At 43.1% G+C, this 17,423-nt stretch overlaps 1 protein-coding gene across 1 annotated transcript; it reads right to left on the bottom strand.

The window, feature by feature from the left end:
- Window positions 1–3,088: 3,088 nt before the first annotated feature.
- On the bottom strand, window positions 3,089–17,216 carry LOC146833192 (keratin, type II cytoskeletal cochleal-like). The gene is made up of 9 exons (XM_085600849.1): window positions 16,440–17,216; window positions 15,521–15,738; window positions 14,940–15,000; window positions 13,570–13,665; window positions 11,767–11,931; window positions 7,266–7,391; window positions 6,250–6,470; window positions 4,949–4,983; window positions 3,089–4,846 (listed from the first exon to the last, which is right to left on the bottom strand). The coding sequence occupies exons 1-9, from the start codon at window positions 17,100–17,102 to the stop codon at window positions 4,497–4,499; spliced, it is 1,935 nt and encodes a 644-aa protein (XP_085456975.1). The 5' UTR covers window positions 17,103–17,216; the 3' UTR covers window positions 3,089–4,496.
- Window positions 17,217–17,423: the final 207 nt, after the last annotated feature.

Genomic DNA, 17,423 nt, shown 5'->3' with positions numbered 1-17,423 from the left:
TCTCCCCTCGGGAGGAGCTTTGTTCACCTTCTAAGTAATGGGACATGTAAAACAAAAACTCTTCTGATGTTTACACGAAGGACCACACTAAACTATATGATAAATACTTGTTCTTGATGTTTGTTTTTAGATTTGCACTTTTGATTAGGATGCACTGTCACCTTTTTTAGGTGGGTATTTGTGCTTTCTTGACACTACTATATAGTTGTTCTTATACAGAATTTTTTTTTTTTTATTTAATTTGAGTAAGTCAACAGGCATATTCGCTAGACAACGAAACATGCGTTGGCTGTTTGTGCTTGGCTGCTTGTACCTTTTGTCAACATAACCTGGACTACAGAATGTATATGAAATAAGAAACCCTAAAGAATATCTCAACTATGGACACTTTTGAAAACTGATGATTGTTCATATTGAGTGCTCAGGACTCTGCTTGCATGTAAAAGAGAACCTATTCTGATGCTCCTATTTTCACATGACTATGTCCTACATACTGTATCACAGTTCACAGGACCTAACCCTACTGCCCAATAACAGAACCAGAGTACACAACGTAATTAAACAAAAGTGTTCCATGGGATTCCCTTTTATGCAATCAATGTAATAGTGTGCAGCGGTGTGCAACATTTACAATGATACATATGTACAGGCGGGATGTCTTAACAATTTCATAAGCACACCATGTGGGATTGATTAAAGGTATCAGTTAATACAGAATGTGGACCTTTATAATATAACATAACATTTAGTTGGTCACATCGTTATGGATTGACCTTCCATACACAGAGGTGAATTTTAGATATGGGATGCAGGTAGTAGTACCCATATGTTTGAATCCTTATTATGAATTATTTATTCATTCTAGTATTGATCCAGATACATTGACTACCCCAGCACATGAACAATGTATACTACTTGGAGGTAGTTCTTGATTTATTTAGTAATTTTTCATAAGAACATACAAGTCTGATGCATACAGTAAATTAGCCTCTCTCCACATTTTTGCCCTGATAGGTGATGTGCCAGACTGCACGTTTTGTCCTGAGGAGACCCTTGTAAATTGCATGTTGGGTCGAAACATCGACAATTTTTAAGAGATTGTCGTTTACTAAATTAAATTGAAAACAAAAGCCAGTGAATACATTTTGGACTGTTTTTTGTTTATGAAATTGTGGAAACATCCCACCTGTACATATGTATCATTGTAAATGTTTCACCCCACTGCACTTTTGAGCACTGCGCTGGTTGCAGCTAATTCTCACTTTTTCTATGTGATAAACGATATCTATTTTTGAGAATAAATGGAGTAAAATGTTTCTTGTACCAAGAGAGAGAGCTACATTGATTGCATAAGAAAAGAGTCCCACAGAACATTTGTGTTTGCTTACAGTGTGTCCTAGATTATGGCGCTATTATTAAATGGATGGTTCCCTGTTTCTAAAAGGTCTTAGGTGTATTGTGCCTAATCGACCGTAGCGGCTGAACAGTTCCCCATACATCGACTCCTATTGGTAATATCTGGGCAGCCACCTTGATCTTCTCTAAAGGCTTTTTGTGTTACTGGCTGTGATCATTTTCTGGGTAACGTGTTTCTTTGCGTCAGGAGATTTTGTGCCATTATTACGATTGAATTATTTACTTTCTGATGCTGTCGCCTCCTTGTGGGTTTTATTCTGTGTAATCTGCCCCACTTGGTTTCCATGAGGGAGAGCGTGGTGACCTTTGTGGTGAATCCAGTACTTGTGCTCCTTGTTCCCCCTTATCCACAGCATGCACCCAGCCACCCCAGCTTGCACACACCTGCTGCAAAGCTCTATCAGGCAGAGATAAAAGCTAGTGGGATTTATGTGGTGAGAGCGGTCACATGGGCGCAAGAGGCTTTCTGTAGCATGCAACTGCTACTGTAGCTTATGAAAAAGCTGTTTTTCATTTGTAAAATCAGTAGGCAGAAAGAATCTGACAAGAACATGGGTGATTGCTGCAACTAGCTGTGTTGGAGAACCCGCTCCTTATTTGTTAGGATAGGATGCATAAAAACACATTATTACCTGTGTGGGGCTTATCCTAGTGCACCCGAGGTGGATGCAGATTCATATTGCCTAGAGTGCTAAAATCTGAGAGTTAACGAAGCACTATGAGAGGCAGAGGCAAAAGCAGGTAGGGAAGAAACATAAAATGCAGAGGGATGGGGAGGCGGCGCAGTGGAGCTGCACGCATAATTTGAATTTCTGATGCTCATTACACCACTTCAGTGTGCTGTAGCAGCATCAACTACCAATGTAGCGTGCTGATGACAGATACTGTTATGTACCTGTGAGCCCACATCTGGAGAAGCGGGTGGTGGAAAGGAGACAGGAGACTGCTCAGTCCACCTGGTGTTAGTACTTCTGGTAGAGGAGATGCACAAGCATATGCTCTCTAGTGGGCTCTGAAGGACTGGCGTTAGAACTCCCATGGCCTAGTGTGCCTGGGCAGTGAGTTCAGAGCTCATCACCTAACTCTTGGGAGCCTAGCTGCATTCCCCTTGTTTAGTTCTGAAGAGTTATGCACGCAGAGATGTGTCTAGAGTTTGCCCTTTGGAATCGTGGCAGTCATGGGGCACAGAACGTTTTGCATGTCACATCAGGATTTCTGAGTGAGAAAGGTGCGTGCATTATTCCACAGCTGCAGGCAATAACAGTCCACGTGGGCGCACACACACACTCACTCACTTTACACTTCGAAGATTCATTATTCCGTAATAGCGTGCAGCAATAACGTAATGCACAGACAACTTCTACCGTTCACTGGTTTGATTCTCTTAGTGCTATCGCTCGGTTTCCCATTTATATGTAAGGGAATTATTTGACATTCTTGACAATGTTTCGTTTTATAGAATGAGTAATATTTGTTTGGCTTGCAAGGGCTAGGTGCATCAACAGTTACTTTTCTCTGCTTCTAAAATATTAACCGTGAACTCCATTGAATTCTTTTGGATGTCTTCATGACAGAAAAGCTTTCAGTTGGACCCTTTTGATCCGTTCGAATTATCCGTTTTGTGCAATATACAACTTAACACTTTAAAAAACAACTTGATAACACAAGTGGATTTTGTGACATATATAGTTTATTAGAGGTAAAGAAAACGCAACAAACAGACAGGAGTTTAAAGTCGGTAACAGGTATGACAAATATGTCGAGGAGGTGGTTTTATACAGTCCAGGCGATGGCAGACAGTGCATACACAGGGTGGTTACAGGCAGTGGTGTACAGTACAAAAACGGCTTTGGCATATACTCTAGACAGGTTACACAACTTGCTCAAAAGATTACTCTTTGTAGCGCCTGAAAATAAAGTGGAGCATGTGCATGAAAGCTTACATACACGCGGTCCCAACATAGTTCAAGATCAGCTTCCTTGGAAAACAGTGTTACTCCCAAACAAGTGACTAGCAGTACATTGGCCAACAACAGAGCTATCATTTAAAAGAGTGAATAGTTTCTGCTGTCTGGTGGTTCACAAACATCATGGTTTCACTAAGTAGTGGTCCTCTTGAAGGAGAAAGAAAATAATGTGACCCATTGCATGTGTATTCTTTTCATGTTCGCCATCACTTTATTTTCCATAACAGATATTTTTATTTACCTTGTCTGTACTAAGTCTATGATTTTCTCTGTTGTGAATAGAAGGATCTCAACCTAGGACCCTGCAAAAGGGTGGAATTTCCCTTTGCTATCTCTAAACAGTTTTCACCTGATTTGTACCTTTGATCCATTTGGGCTAATCTAAACTTTGTTGGTGTTGGGCCTACCATTTCACCTAAGTCCAAACTGCAGAACATTCACAGTTAAATGTGGTAATTGACCTTAAAAGACCCTGGGTGACAAGACATTGCACTGAAAGAGTCAAGATCAACATCCGAGAAATTACATCTATGGTCACCTGAGAAGGAGATTGGAGATTCTGTGACGGAGCCCAAGACATAGCAATATAAACAGCATGTCTGTAAACTATAGTTTGTTTTCAGAAGTTGGGTTCTCCCTTTCCTCTCTGAGGTAGGATCACTTAGGTGGAATTTACAATTACGAGTAGTACCATTCGACCTCATAAGCATGGCTTCAGGATATAAACAGTTTATCGCTTTGCTGGTGAAGCTGGTTTATGGAGCAATTATTTTTATTGAGTACGGCTGAGCAGGAGCACAGCTTTCTGCTTTGGCCGGCAGCATGTACAAATGCAGAGAGTGATACACAGCTCTCCACCGGCAACCCAGAGGATGGCAACTATATGCGGATTTTAAACGTAATAATTTAAGGAAAGATGTGAAAGGGGAGGACAAGGGAAGGAAACCAAAGAGAGAAAGACCTGGAGTGAAGCTGGTTTAAAATGTGAATTCAGAGGCATGTTTTGTGAGTTTTCAGTAGAGAGGGACGGAGAAAAATGATTGTATGTGGTGATCCCATAAGACCGTGAGCTTATTTCAATCAGTTGGTGAGCAGCCATTCCGCACTTGACGTTTAAGATATCTTTCGCCTTGAAGTAGTATGTGAGGTTGTTTGGACAATTGCCACCCCTGAGCTGCCTCCACCTCCTCCACCTGCTCCACCAATACTTCCCCCACCTGCAGAGCCATATCCACTGCCACCGCCGAACCCACCACTGCTGCCTCCCACACCATATCCTCCACCACTGACAGAGCCATATCCACTACCACCGCTGAACCCACCACTGCTGCCTCCCACACCGTATCCTCCACCGCCTCCCGCACCAAACCCGCTGCCACCAGTATATCCACTGCCTCCTGCAGCAAATCCTGCACCTCCTGCTCCTCCTCCAGAGCTGTAACTTCCACCACTGCTGACCACAGCTGAAAGAAAAAGCACATCAGAATTACATTTGAGCATTTCTGGAATCCTACAACAGAATGTACAAAATGCAGCACTGCTCCAGAAACAGTTGGGATACTTACAGATGCTCACTGCATTCTGAATTTCTCCAGACATCCTGTAGGAGAAAAAAAAGCAACATTGGTGAGAAGAGGAGGTTGAGCACACAGACCTTCGATGAACATCTTTTTGCTTGTGTGTTTTTGTTATATAATGTCCCAATGGCCACAGCATAGCATCTATACACACCATAGTAAGAACAGAGTAAAGTGATTAGTGATCGGAGGAAATGTCATTAAATGATTGCTTTTGTTACAGGGACTGTCATTTGCTTTGAGATATGATGCAGTAGGCTAAACCAACATGATTTCCGTAAGCAGAGCACTAGCAAAAATCTCAAAATACAATTAAATGATATCACTTCCACACGGATGTATGACGTTACAACGCACACTTTTACAACGCATGCACTTACAACGCATAATCCATTACAACGCACTACACTTACAACGCATGACACTACAACGCATTTTTAAAAACTACCATTACAACGCATACCATTTCAACGCATAATATTTAATTGCATTTAAGGTAAGTATTAGATAGTATAGGGGTAAAAATTACTTTTCTAACTCCAGGGGGTGCAACAGTAGGGTAAGTGTTGGATAGTATAGGGGTAAAAATTACTATTCTAACTCCAGGGGGTGCAACAGTAGGGTAAGTGTTGGATAGTATAGGGGTAAAAATTACTATTCTAACTCCAGGGGGTGCAACAGTAGGGTAAGTGTTGGATAGTATAGGGGTAAAAATTACTAATCTAACTCCAGGGGGTGCAACAGTAGGGTAAGTGTTGGATAGTATAGGGGTAAAAATTGCTATTCTAACTCCAGGGGGTGCAACAGTAGGGTAAGTGTTGGATAGTATAGGGGTAAAAATTTCTATTCTAACTCCAGGGGGTGCAAAAGTAGGGTAAGTGTTGGATAGTATAGGGGTAAAAATTGCTATTCTAACTCCAGGGGGTGCAACAGTAGGGTAAGTGTTGGATAGTATAGGGGTAAAAATTGCTATTCTAACTCCAGGGGGTGCAACAGTAGGGTAAGTGTTGGATAGTATAGGGGTAAAAATTACTATTCTAACTCCAGGGGGTGCAACAGTAGGGTAAGTGTTGGATAGTGTAGTGTAATATTATGCGTTGTAATGGTAAGCGTTGTAATGGTATGCGTTGTAAAGGTATTTTTTTAAAATGCGTTGTAGTGTCATGCGTTGTAAGTGTAGTGCGTTGTAATGGATTATGCGTTGTAAAAAATGCGTTGTAAGTGTAGTGCGTTGTAACAGTTGCGTTGTAAAGGTTGTTCCCCCTTCCACAGTGTTACAGTTCACTCACCTGTGTTCTTCGCCCTCCAGCAGGGTCATATAGGTTGCAATTTCAATGTCCAGGGCTAGCTTAACGCTCATCAGCTCCTGGTAATCCTTCGCCTGGCGCGCCATCTCCTCCTTGGCCTTCTGGAGCGCTTTTTCCAGCTCTGCCAGCTTTGCCCTGGCATCCTTCAGGGCAAGCTCTCCGCGCCCTTCAGCCTCAGCGATACTAGTCTGCAGTTTGGCACACTGTAAGAAAGTAAAACACATTAGTAATCGTACTTGGGCTGTCAATGTTGCTACCACCTTTACCGCTAATATCTAGTTAGCGTCACTCCTGGATGCGTAAGTTCCATTATACGATCTGGCCAGTGTCTCCTATGTGGGGCATTCAGTGTATGATCAGCCAGGGTTGCACCAGCCTGATATTCTCATCTTGCCGCCGCTGGAAAAAGTTTAGTGAATCATAGCTCTAAACACTTACCCAAGGACGAATTGTATTACTGTGCTTCGCTTTTGATCAGAGGTAATGGTAACTAGAAAGGCTTGCACTTCCTATTTCCTTCGTGAGGCAACTTTCCTTACCCTCCAGCCAGGGGTCACGCCCTATAAATGATCAATATGAATTTTATATTCTAAATAAACTTCTTTCTAACTGTTTATTGAGCTCCGTCGTTTGGCTGTCTCCTCCTCTGTTGTCATTCTAAAGGTGTGAATGAAACCGTTAAGCTGGAACTTAAAGTTTTATTGTAAAGCAGTGGACCTTTAGATCTCTGAAGTGTCTCAGTCACTTGACAAAGCTTTTAAGAATGCAGTGAGACTGTCCCAGTGTATTCTTTAAAGTTATTTCCAAGTGAGCCAATGTCTGCATTTGAGGAGAGCACCATTCTCTACCTGAGCAGTGACCCAATGCTTGCACACGAAAACAACAACTCACAATCTTGAGCGTGCAGTACAATATGTGCAGGGTGTAGTCTTCTACATCAAAGATTGCATAGACTACTATTAAAATGAAGCGTGTGATAACATCTACGCAAGACGTACCTGTTTTTTCACACTGTCAATTTCTGTCTTCAGCCTCTGTATTGCCCGGTTGAGCTCAGAAATCTCTTGTTTGCTGCTCTTCAGATGGTCCCCGTGCTGGCCGGCAGTTGCCTGAAGCTGTTGAAACTGCAGAACACAACAGACAATCCTTGGCAATGACAATAGGTCTGGCTCTAAAGAAATGTTCTATTGTCACATGAAGCATTACAAGTAAATCGCATGGGAATGGGTATGTATTTGTATGGAAGCAAAGAACCGTAGAATAAATACTGGTGTAGGTTAAATGGTCATGTGACTGTTCCTCTGTCTAGCCAGACCTAAATATCCATATAGGTTAATTACTGCCCTCCTCCCATCTGTGCTGCTGCCAGAGAAAAGCACCATATATTATCTAGTTACCTAAGACACTTTAATAGCATTACAATGTAATGTGTGTGACCCTGAAAGCTCAAATTCAGGCAGCTGAATAAGCAAAATGATCACAGCTATGTAGAGAACTAGCACGTGTTTGTGGAAGCATCCAACTTCTGCCCAATCAAAACATGTAAATCAAAACATGTACTCCTGGCTCCCAACATGTGGGTGGGGCCAAAGCCTCTCTCTAATGATGTTCACATAATTGTCTGGTAACAGCAGCTCTTTCAAGTTGGACCACAAAAAAGATGAATAGAACAAAAGCTTATACTTTGCATGGACAATTCACTTGTAGCCATCTCCATCTTCTCCGCTGTGGTTTGCTCCAGCTTACAACTTATTCCGTCGCCTTTGTGAGCTTCTGAAATAATACGTGACTACCAAATACCCATGATGCTCAAAGGCTGGAAATCAGACATTTGCTGAAATCCTGGACTTTGTGTCTCAAATAGATGGGAAGAATCAATGGGGTGTAAATGGTGTGTTGTGTAAATGTGCTTTTCTAATTATGCCATGGAATGAGTTGGAAACTTCTATCAAAAATTATTTAATGAATGACACAGGTGTATTTTATGAATGATGCAGGTTTATCTATCAGCACACGAATGTAGACCATTGAAATACACCCGTCAATTTGAATTATCAGGCATGGGATTGTACTGGAGCTAGAAATGTGGGCACTATGCAGTGGGAGTAAGCAGAATGGACAACTCTATGGTGTGTCGCTGGATGTTGCATATTAAAGGACGTAGGACAGCACCAAGGTAATGTGGGACAGGATTGTAAAGTGACCCGCATGGCATCATGATAAACGGCTTGGAATAAATCAGAGGTAGCACAATGAAACATGAGACTGACAGCCGACGTAGCCCTGGAGGTCAAAAGGTGATTTGCTTTTTAAATAAAAGTCATACCTTTGCAAGGTGAATCATGACAGAGTAGCTTTGGAAAAAATGTAAAATTAGATTTGGAAGATTCAGGATGGCAAAGCAATGGTAGATCTATGTTGAAAGACATGATGGCATAGGCTTGTAACAATCAAAGGCACCGTATTTGAGAAGACAGTACACTAACTTTAAGGCACGAGACATATGATGGCATAGCATGAATTCAAGGGTGTGTATTGTCTATAAAGACACAGAATTCATGGCATACCAAGTCAAGAGCAGCATCAATTTGCACCAGTAGATGCTCATTGTGTTTAGTGGGTCAATAATCTATGATATTAATTTGCTGACTAAGTCGGCAGGTTCCCGGACAGAGATCATTTTTAAAAATGTACGCATCCGAGTTCTCATGTTTTTTTGTATTTTAAAGGTTATATCCATATTTGTGAAAGTCCCTCTGTGGCTGGTTCACAAGATGATCTTGGAAATCCTCCACTGGAGAGAGTATCCACTGAACTCATTAGAAAGCACGCTTTAATACTGGCTACAGTTCTCGCAAACGAATGAGGTCTGCTACCTTCACGTTCCTGGACCAAACCCCCCTTTTGTGTTGTTTCCTGAAAACAACTGTGTGCTACTTTATTGTGCATGCTCACCACTCAGCACGATCTCTCCCAACCTCTGCCCTACATTGTTTGTGAAATGTTCTTCATTCACTTAGATCTGGACTGGAATATTACACTGTTGTATGTCAAAATGTGGATAACAAAAATATCATCAATCATAAATATTGTTGCCTACATATCTTGTACAAACATATTACTCCTTTGAGTGAAGATTTTCTGTTATTAACTTCATATGGTAATATTTTTGTCAATTATTTATGACACCATATGTAGGCCTCAACAATATGGTACCATACCCTGCGACTGAACCTTTTTACTAGTGTGGACCGCTTTGCCTCACGTAGTTGGATTTCTTTCTAGTTTTGAAATGTAGAGTTTTTTTTAGTTTATATGCCTGAGAAGAATCTGTCAATATTCTGAGTACCTTTTGACATTTTAGCTGCCTATCCTTGAAATGCTGACATTCTTGATTTCTCTCCTTTTACAGAAGTATTGAAAATTAGGGGTACCCATCGACTGCCTATTATGTAAGTCTTACTCACATTTAACTTTTACAAAGAACAGTATTGCCTGTCTTACATTCTTTTCAATTGGTGTATCTCTTCTTTTAGCTATCTTTTAATTTATTCCCTGTTCAGATGATGACTCGCACACTCAGCTAGGGTCAAAATGCCATAGATAGAATTTCAAGTTTAATAGGGGCCAAACTTTTCCCAATCAAATATGTCCTGGGCTGTATACCATTATTTTGGATGACTAAATGTTGCTTTCCATTTGACGTATGTTTTTGTGTTCAGACTTTTGTGAATGGAATGTTTTAACATTTCTCATGTGAATCACTACCTTGAGCGTCGAGGACTTCTAGTATGTTTCCCCCAAAGCCATTGATGAGATACAACTATCACATATGTAGATTTCATGATTAAGCTGACTGTTTATTTTATCTCCCTACCACAAATGCTGACTGGTTAAGATCAATACTGTGTGGATACAAGCATCTCAATTTAGTACCATGCCTCTAATTTGCTGTCCAACTTCCTTCTTTCAAGCAAACTATTGTGTTATACGGTTAACCCTTGTTGAACACATAAACACTGTTAAAACCCAGTAATGCTCTGCGCATCCTGCCTGGCTCAACATAATATCGACGAAGCATTGTGAAACCTGAAGTGGGAGGAGAACTATGCACACACAACATGGCTGGATGTTGTGGGGGGCAAAAAGTGCATGGGGAGATAAGGGATGCTGTGTTATTGTTCATTTTGAATCCTGTTATACTTACAGTGAGTGAAAGATGGAAGCAGCTGGACTTTTTTAACTTTATGGCATCATTATCACCTCACCTCATTCCTACATGATGTACAGGAGTCTACATCGGTGCAGTTGCAAGAATGGCAGGAAGGCGTGGTGAATTATAGGTTTGATGCTGACATATATTATGATAAGCAGGTCACCCCAGCAGGGCTGACTTAGTCTTCTATTCTTTCATGGTCAGTAAATACTGAATTTACCAAGCTTACAAACATGTTGCTGTGTGGACGTACGTTTACGTGTGTAAAGATTTTGAATGTGTTCATATTCACACTGGTGAGAGCGTTCATTATTTTACCTCGCCTGGCTGAGCTCTGACCCTCATTTCACCTCGTTTTTATTAGAATGGAAATCTAAATGCATACATATGTAATGATTGTAGCTGATTGTTTTATGAGGAGCACAATGCTGTTTGCACTTGATGTACAGCACCTAAAGTCGGATATAGACCCTGGCCAGAGTTACACTGTTTCGCCACGCCAGCAGAGGACAGGGATGTACTCTGCTACCCTGGTGGACTGCAGCCTGCCATTTTTAGAAATCACCAATGATCAGTAGGCCTATACAGCAAAGTTGTTTGTTATACAAACACAAACTGCCAAAGTGGTAGTTATTTTTTTAAAACATAAAAGAAAAGTCTCTGGCACACTAGGAGTTTTCTCCCAACATGTGAGGGTCATTTCTGTGTTTTCCTGTTTGGGAATGCCAGGAATCCCCTTTCCATCACAAACAGGAAAAAATGATGTCAGAATGTCTGCCCTAAATAGGTCGGGTGTTCTGAGGCATTTAGACTGGCAGCAGATTTCTGCAGGGTTGTCTGTCTAAGGTTTCCACTGGCAGAACCAGTGGAGGCTCCCCCGGCGGACACATGACAGTTCACTTGACACTAAATAGTGCAGGCAAACCAAGAGTTTAGCAAGCAGGGTACTCTGCCAGGTTTGTGGCAAAATACACTGCCCACCAAACTCAAAATCTGACCCTACGTTCTATGACATGACCCATACTAAAGACTATCTGATGTTGCTACTTTTTTACTTTGTGAATTCTGAAATGTCCCATTCTTGCTTTTAATGCAAATCGAAAGTGGGAAAGGGTCCACCACATTCAGTTTTGTCTTTGTCATGGAATGTATGCTATGTTGGTTGAAAAAAAGTAAATTGTGGCATTTAAATACTATTCTAATCTACCAAGCAGAAAGTGCTATCTTTCCCTAGATTCATTGATGCACCCTATCCCCCTAGTGCCAGGTCGCGTGTCACATACCTTGTTGGCGTAGGCAGCCTCGGCTTCAGCTTGACTCCTCCTGGCGATTTCTTCATACTGAGCTTTCGCACCAGAGATGAGACTTTCCAGATCCAGGGCTCGGTTATTGTCCATAGACAAGATGACCGACGTGTCCGACATCTGTCCTTGGAGCTCTGCAAGTTCCTGCAAGTCAAGCGGCACAGCACTGAGCAGATGTTATGCTACACCTTCCATCTCCTCCTTTTGCTGTCCTGGCTACTGTTAATCATTTGCTCCCTGTTTCCCTTCTGTCAAAGCACAGATGCTGCACCTTTTCAATGAATGTTTCCATTCTAGAATTCAAAGTGGTTCATTGCACACACCCTTCTTGTTGTACAGGCATTAATGGCCCTTCGTTTTGTGGATTCTGGATTTTTGTCAGGCACTGGGGGTGATGATGCACACATACATAGACTTGATACACAGAGCGACATGACAAAATGCCACAGCATATTTAAATATATAAGTGCACACGGATTCAACAGTGGGCCAGGCAATGGTGTTGAACGTTGCATGAACATGTCTCTTTTATAGATCACCACTTGTAGCTGAATCCATATGTACTCTTTGATTAGGGACGATAGGTTCAATGGGCATTGGAAATCGCTATGCTCTATATGCCTATTTAATACAGATTCTATAGGGGGCCAATGTTACCCTGCCTTCTTTCCTTAGGGGCTCTCAGCTCTTTAGGGGCTGAAGGTTCCTCTGTACTCATTATTACTGTGTGATCCGTTCCTTAACGGGTACAAATACCGGTGCGCTTTATGATAAAGATAATAAACAGAAAACAATGGCTCACTGCAGAATTATTAATAAAATATTGTTTTAAATGGTCACAATTGTATCCGCCTTATGTTCTAATGTGACCAAGCGTCCCACTAGTCTAACGCAAAGTTAACCAGTCGGACTCTACTAATTCACTTACTTTTTAAAGTGGGTTTTATTGGTTCTATTGGTTCTTTCTCTTGTTTTCCTTTTTTTGTGCACATATGTTTCATATACGTTTATACTGAGCAGTAGGCACAATTTCTGCTTTTATATTCAATTGTTCTCCATAATTAAATGCGTTTATATGTGATTTGTTGGCTGCCCTGTATGTTTATTGAGAGATAGAGTTATTCAGGAGAGCTGACTTATTGGTCAAACAAAAGATGGCTGACCATCTAATTATGCGTATGAGTAATACTTCAGTGAACCATTGCTGCCTGTTTATTAGATACTCGGGATTCCTACAGATTGTGTATGGTAGGTCCTGTTGTGATAAGACTTTCTCAGCTCTGAATTATAGGTGCCACTGCCATCTTTGATTCTGGGTTCTCCATTTTATCAAAGCCTGTTGTTCCTATCATCTCTGATTAGAAGCCAATTCTTACAGGACACAAAATGTTCCCCTGCCCTTCTTGAAATGGGAGTTCTATAGGAGTTGGATGCTCTTCTGACCACTTTGCATTTGGGTTTTCTGGTATATTGCAGCTGTTGCATTTCCCATTGGTTTGGCATTGACGCACTATCGAAGCCAGAAGGGCCTCTAGTGCGATTGATCAGGTTTCTCTCATTTCTTTCAGAACTGCATGTTCGCAGTCCTTCTTTGGTCGAGGGCTCTCAGTTGTTGATTATCAGGATGTTCCCCTGCCCTTTTTATCGGGAGCTCATAGCACTGGAAGTGCTGCATGCCTTTTTCCCTCTGTGCCTGTACTTGACAGCTGCATAGGAGCAGGATGTTGCTCTACCTTCGTTGGCTAAGGGTGATCAATATGACAGGAACTAGAAGTTACTCACCATTTCGTATAGATGCCTGAGGAATGCGATCTCATCAGTCAGAGAATCCACTTTAGCCTCCAGCTCCACTTTCTTCATGTAGGCAGCGTCGACATCCTGAGAAACGAATCACAAGAAGTTAACAGTGCACTAGATGGTGGATCGCTTAGATTGCAACTTGGTGACCTTCACAGACTGTTTACACTTCTTCAGCAACATCCCTTTATGCACTTCCAGGAGATCAGCTCAAACCTCTCTGCTCAGGTGACTTACTCTATGCTCATCATGCTCAGGTGCTGTCTCATGCAATGATACTGACCTCGTTGTCCCCATATTTCTCTATCACCAGTGACTCATTATTAATCCTCCCCCTTCCCCTTTCTGTGAATTTGCACTTCTGTTTTTGGTTCCGGAGCCCCAGCTGTTGTGAAACCTCCATGGCTTTGAGCGCTGCTTTTCCCTTCTGCGGTACCTGTTCTCCTCTCCACTGTTCTTCATCCTGGACACTGCCCACATCCTGCCCTTAAAGGAGGATAGGGGCACACAGTGCTCGCTCACGCATACTGTACAAGGAGACCAAGCATCCCTGATCAATAGTGCAGCCCCTGTGACTCTGAGACCCCTGCACACAGCATAACAACACAACCTCGGGACATGTACATAGCAGCCCCTGTGCCTCTCGGACCTCTGCACATGACATCACAACACAACCTCGGGACATGTACATAGCGGCCCCTGTGCATCTGGGACCCTTCCACATGACATCACAACCTCAGGACATGTAGATAGCGGCCCCTGTGCATCTGGGACCCTTCCACATGACATCACAACCTCAGGACATGTAGATAGCAGCCCCTATGCATCTAGGACCCCTGCACATGACATCACAACACAACCTCAGGGCATGTACACAACATGCCCTATGCCTTTGGGACCCCTGCACATGATATCACAAAACAACCACAGGACATGTACATAGCAGCCCCTGTGCCTCTGGGACCCCTCCACATGACATCACAACCTCAGAACATGTACACCGCAGCCCTGTGTCTCTGGGACCCCTGCACATGACATCACAACACAACCTCGGAACATGTACACAGCAGCCTTGTGCCTCTGGGACTCCTGCACATGAAATCATAACCTCAGGACATGTACACATCAGCCCATGTACCTCTGGGACCTCTGCATATGACATCACAACACGACCTCAGGACATGTACACAGTAGCCCTGTGTCTCTGGGACCCCTGCACATGACATCACAACACAACCTCAGGACATGTACATAGCAGCCCCTGTGCCTCTGGGACCCCTGCACATGACATCACATCACAACCTCAGGGCATGTACACAGCAGCTCCTGTTGCTATTGTTTCTCAGACCACTGACCTTCTTCAGCACCACAAACTCGTTCTCTGCTGCCGTGCGCTTGTTGATCTCGTCTTCGTATCTGTGGGAGTAAGACACGGATTAAGGATGGATAGGTCATGGCAGATTCGCTGCAGACTGTGCTTAGTTGTAGGTCTTAGCCAAAACGCAAGACTCCTTGTGTTGCATTTACTGCAACACGTCTTTTACTGGACCCCGATCATGTGCACAATCCCAAACCTGACACCTTTTTATTTACTGTAGAAATCTGATTACAAAGCAACTACCTCCTGTCTGCAATTAGATGCAACATCCTACTTGTTTGTAGAATATTAAATATGCCTTTAAAGTTCACTACACATCTGCACACCTGATTCTTAATGAGACCCGGGTCGCACTGTGCACGCCGTTCCCTGCTTGTTCTCTTTCCAGGGCACACCTCTGCTGCAAGCGCTGCACTTGGCGCTTGACACTGATTTCAGCTAGCGTCATATCCGGAATTCCCAGGAGAGTGCCCTATACCGCTCGCCCCCTAGGTCTCACGCTCGCCCTATCGCGCATGCGCGCAGCACCCCTCCTCCAGCAGAATGCCCCTCACATACTTCTTCTTGTAGTCCTCCACATGGTCCTGCATGCCCCGCAGCTCGTTATCCAGACGGGATCTGTCACTGACCAGCTTATCCAACTGCCTCCTCAGGCTATTAATGTACGTCTCGAAGAGGGGCTCAATGGTGTTCCTTTTGACCCCAGTTTGGCCATGTTCCTGCAAAAATTTCCACTTGGTCTCGAGCACCTGGTTCTGCTGCTCCAGGAATCGGACCTAAAAGTCATAGGAGAAACACTAGCTAAGTCTCTGGGCAGTAGATGCTTCACTTGCCCATCATGGGCTCTCATTTCATCCCTTTCACTACCTGTTTTTATTCATACCAGGAACACTGTGGCATGTGGGGAGTTGTTCCCATACAAACCACAAGCATGTGCTTGTTAAATTGTGACTTTTTAAAAATCTAGTAACATATAACAGTCACGAAGCCTTTCCAACTCTTCAAATGACATCATCGAAACAGAAGCCAACACAGACAGGGTAGAACCTGTGAGCCTGTGAGCGGCAACAGGTCAGGAAATATTGTGACTTATCACAGTTTATTAAAACCCTCATTGCATACAGACATAGACATGATGCTGTTTATCAAGACCTTACATCCCAGAATCGAGGCACACGAACTTATTCACTAAGCAACAGTCATGCACATCTTATTAAAATGAAGTATTTATAAATCCAGGAAGAGATGCTAATATCAACAGTCTTTATACAGTTTCAACGTTTTGTATTACTGATAGTAATGTTAGTCCTGTTGACTGCAAATGAATTTGTATTTTTAATGCTATGTATAAAAATGATGAAAACAATACATCTTACAGCCTCTACCATCTAAAAAGAGCCTATTTCATTATTTTACATGGTAGTGAATCACAAAAGATGTCTCTATAAAAATGAAGAAAAATAGGTTCTTGGCTTACCTTGTCAATAAATGAAGCAAATTTGTTATTGAGCGACTTGATTTGCTCCCTTTCCTCGCTTCGCACCTTGGAGATGTTGGGGTCAATGTCCACATTGATTGGTGTCAGGAGGGTTTGGTTAACGGTCACTTGTTGGATTCCACCAGGAGGGCAAACTGGGAAAGCAGGAGCAGCACCTCCAAAGCCTCCTCCGCTGCCGAAACCACCTCCACCTCCAACACCATAACCTCCACCGCTGCGGAAAGCACCTCCAACACCATAACCTCCACCGCTGCGGAAAGCACCTCCAACACCATAACCTCCACCGCTGCGGAAAGCACCTCCACCTCCAACACCATAACCACCACCACCACCTCCACTGCCATAGCTACCAGATCCCCCAGCGAAACCACCCCCACCCCGGACACTGCTTGTGCTGATGGAAATTCTTTTAGTGCCCCCTAGGTTATAGAGGCTTCGGCTGCCAAACCCACTTGCACCACCACCTGCACCGCCACCACCAACACTAGTACGCCCATAACCACCACTGCCTCCGCTTTGGGATACAGAAGAAGAGCTAAAGCTGACTCTTCCTCCTCCGCCTCCTCCTCCTCCAACTGAGGCAGCACTGTAACCCTTGCCTCTTCCTCCAGACTGAGAGAATGAATTTTGAGAGTAACTCATGGTGACTTCCTGAAAGAGTAGCAGAAGCAAGGAATGATCAGAAAAGTCACAGTGCACGAGAGAGCCGAAAGGAAAGGAGACAGTGGCGTGCCCCTTTGATTTTAAGAGAAGGTGTCTCCTTTTATATGTTTTGGCAGGTAGGCTGGGCCACAGTCAGCGAAACAAGCCAATTTACTCATCAACAGGGGCTTGGCACATTGGCGTGCCTGGCAGCCACCATTCCCTCACAACCTGTTTAATGGAGTGCTAAATGAAACACGCCTATGGCACAGTTCGAGGTTTAATAAAAGGGATTTGCTTGCAGGCTTCGGCGTTGTGAAA

This window comes from Triturus cristatus, chromosome 4_2, assembly GCF_964204655.1.
Source record: "Triturus cristatus chromosome 4_2, aTriCri1.1, whole genome shotgun sequence".
Classification (NCBI taxonomy): Eukaryota; Metazoa; Chordata; class Amphibia; order Caudata; family Salamandridae; genus Triturus; species Triturus cristatus.
Note: the sequence above shows the minus strand (reverse complement) of the source record. Positions and strands in the feature narration are given on the sequence as shown.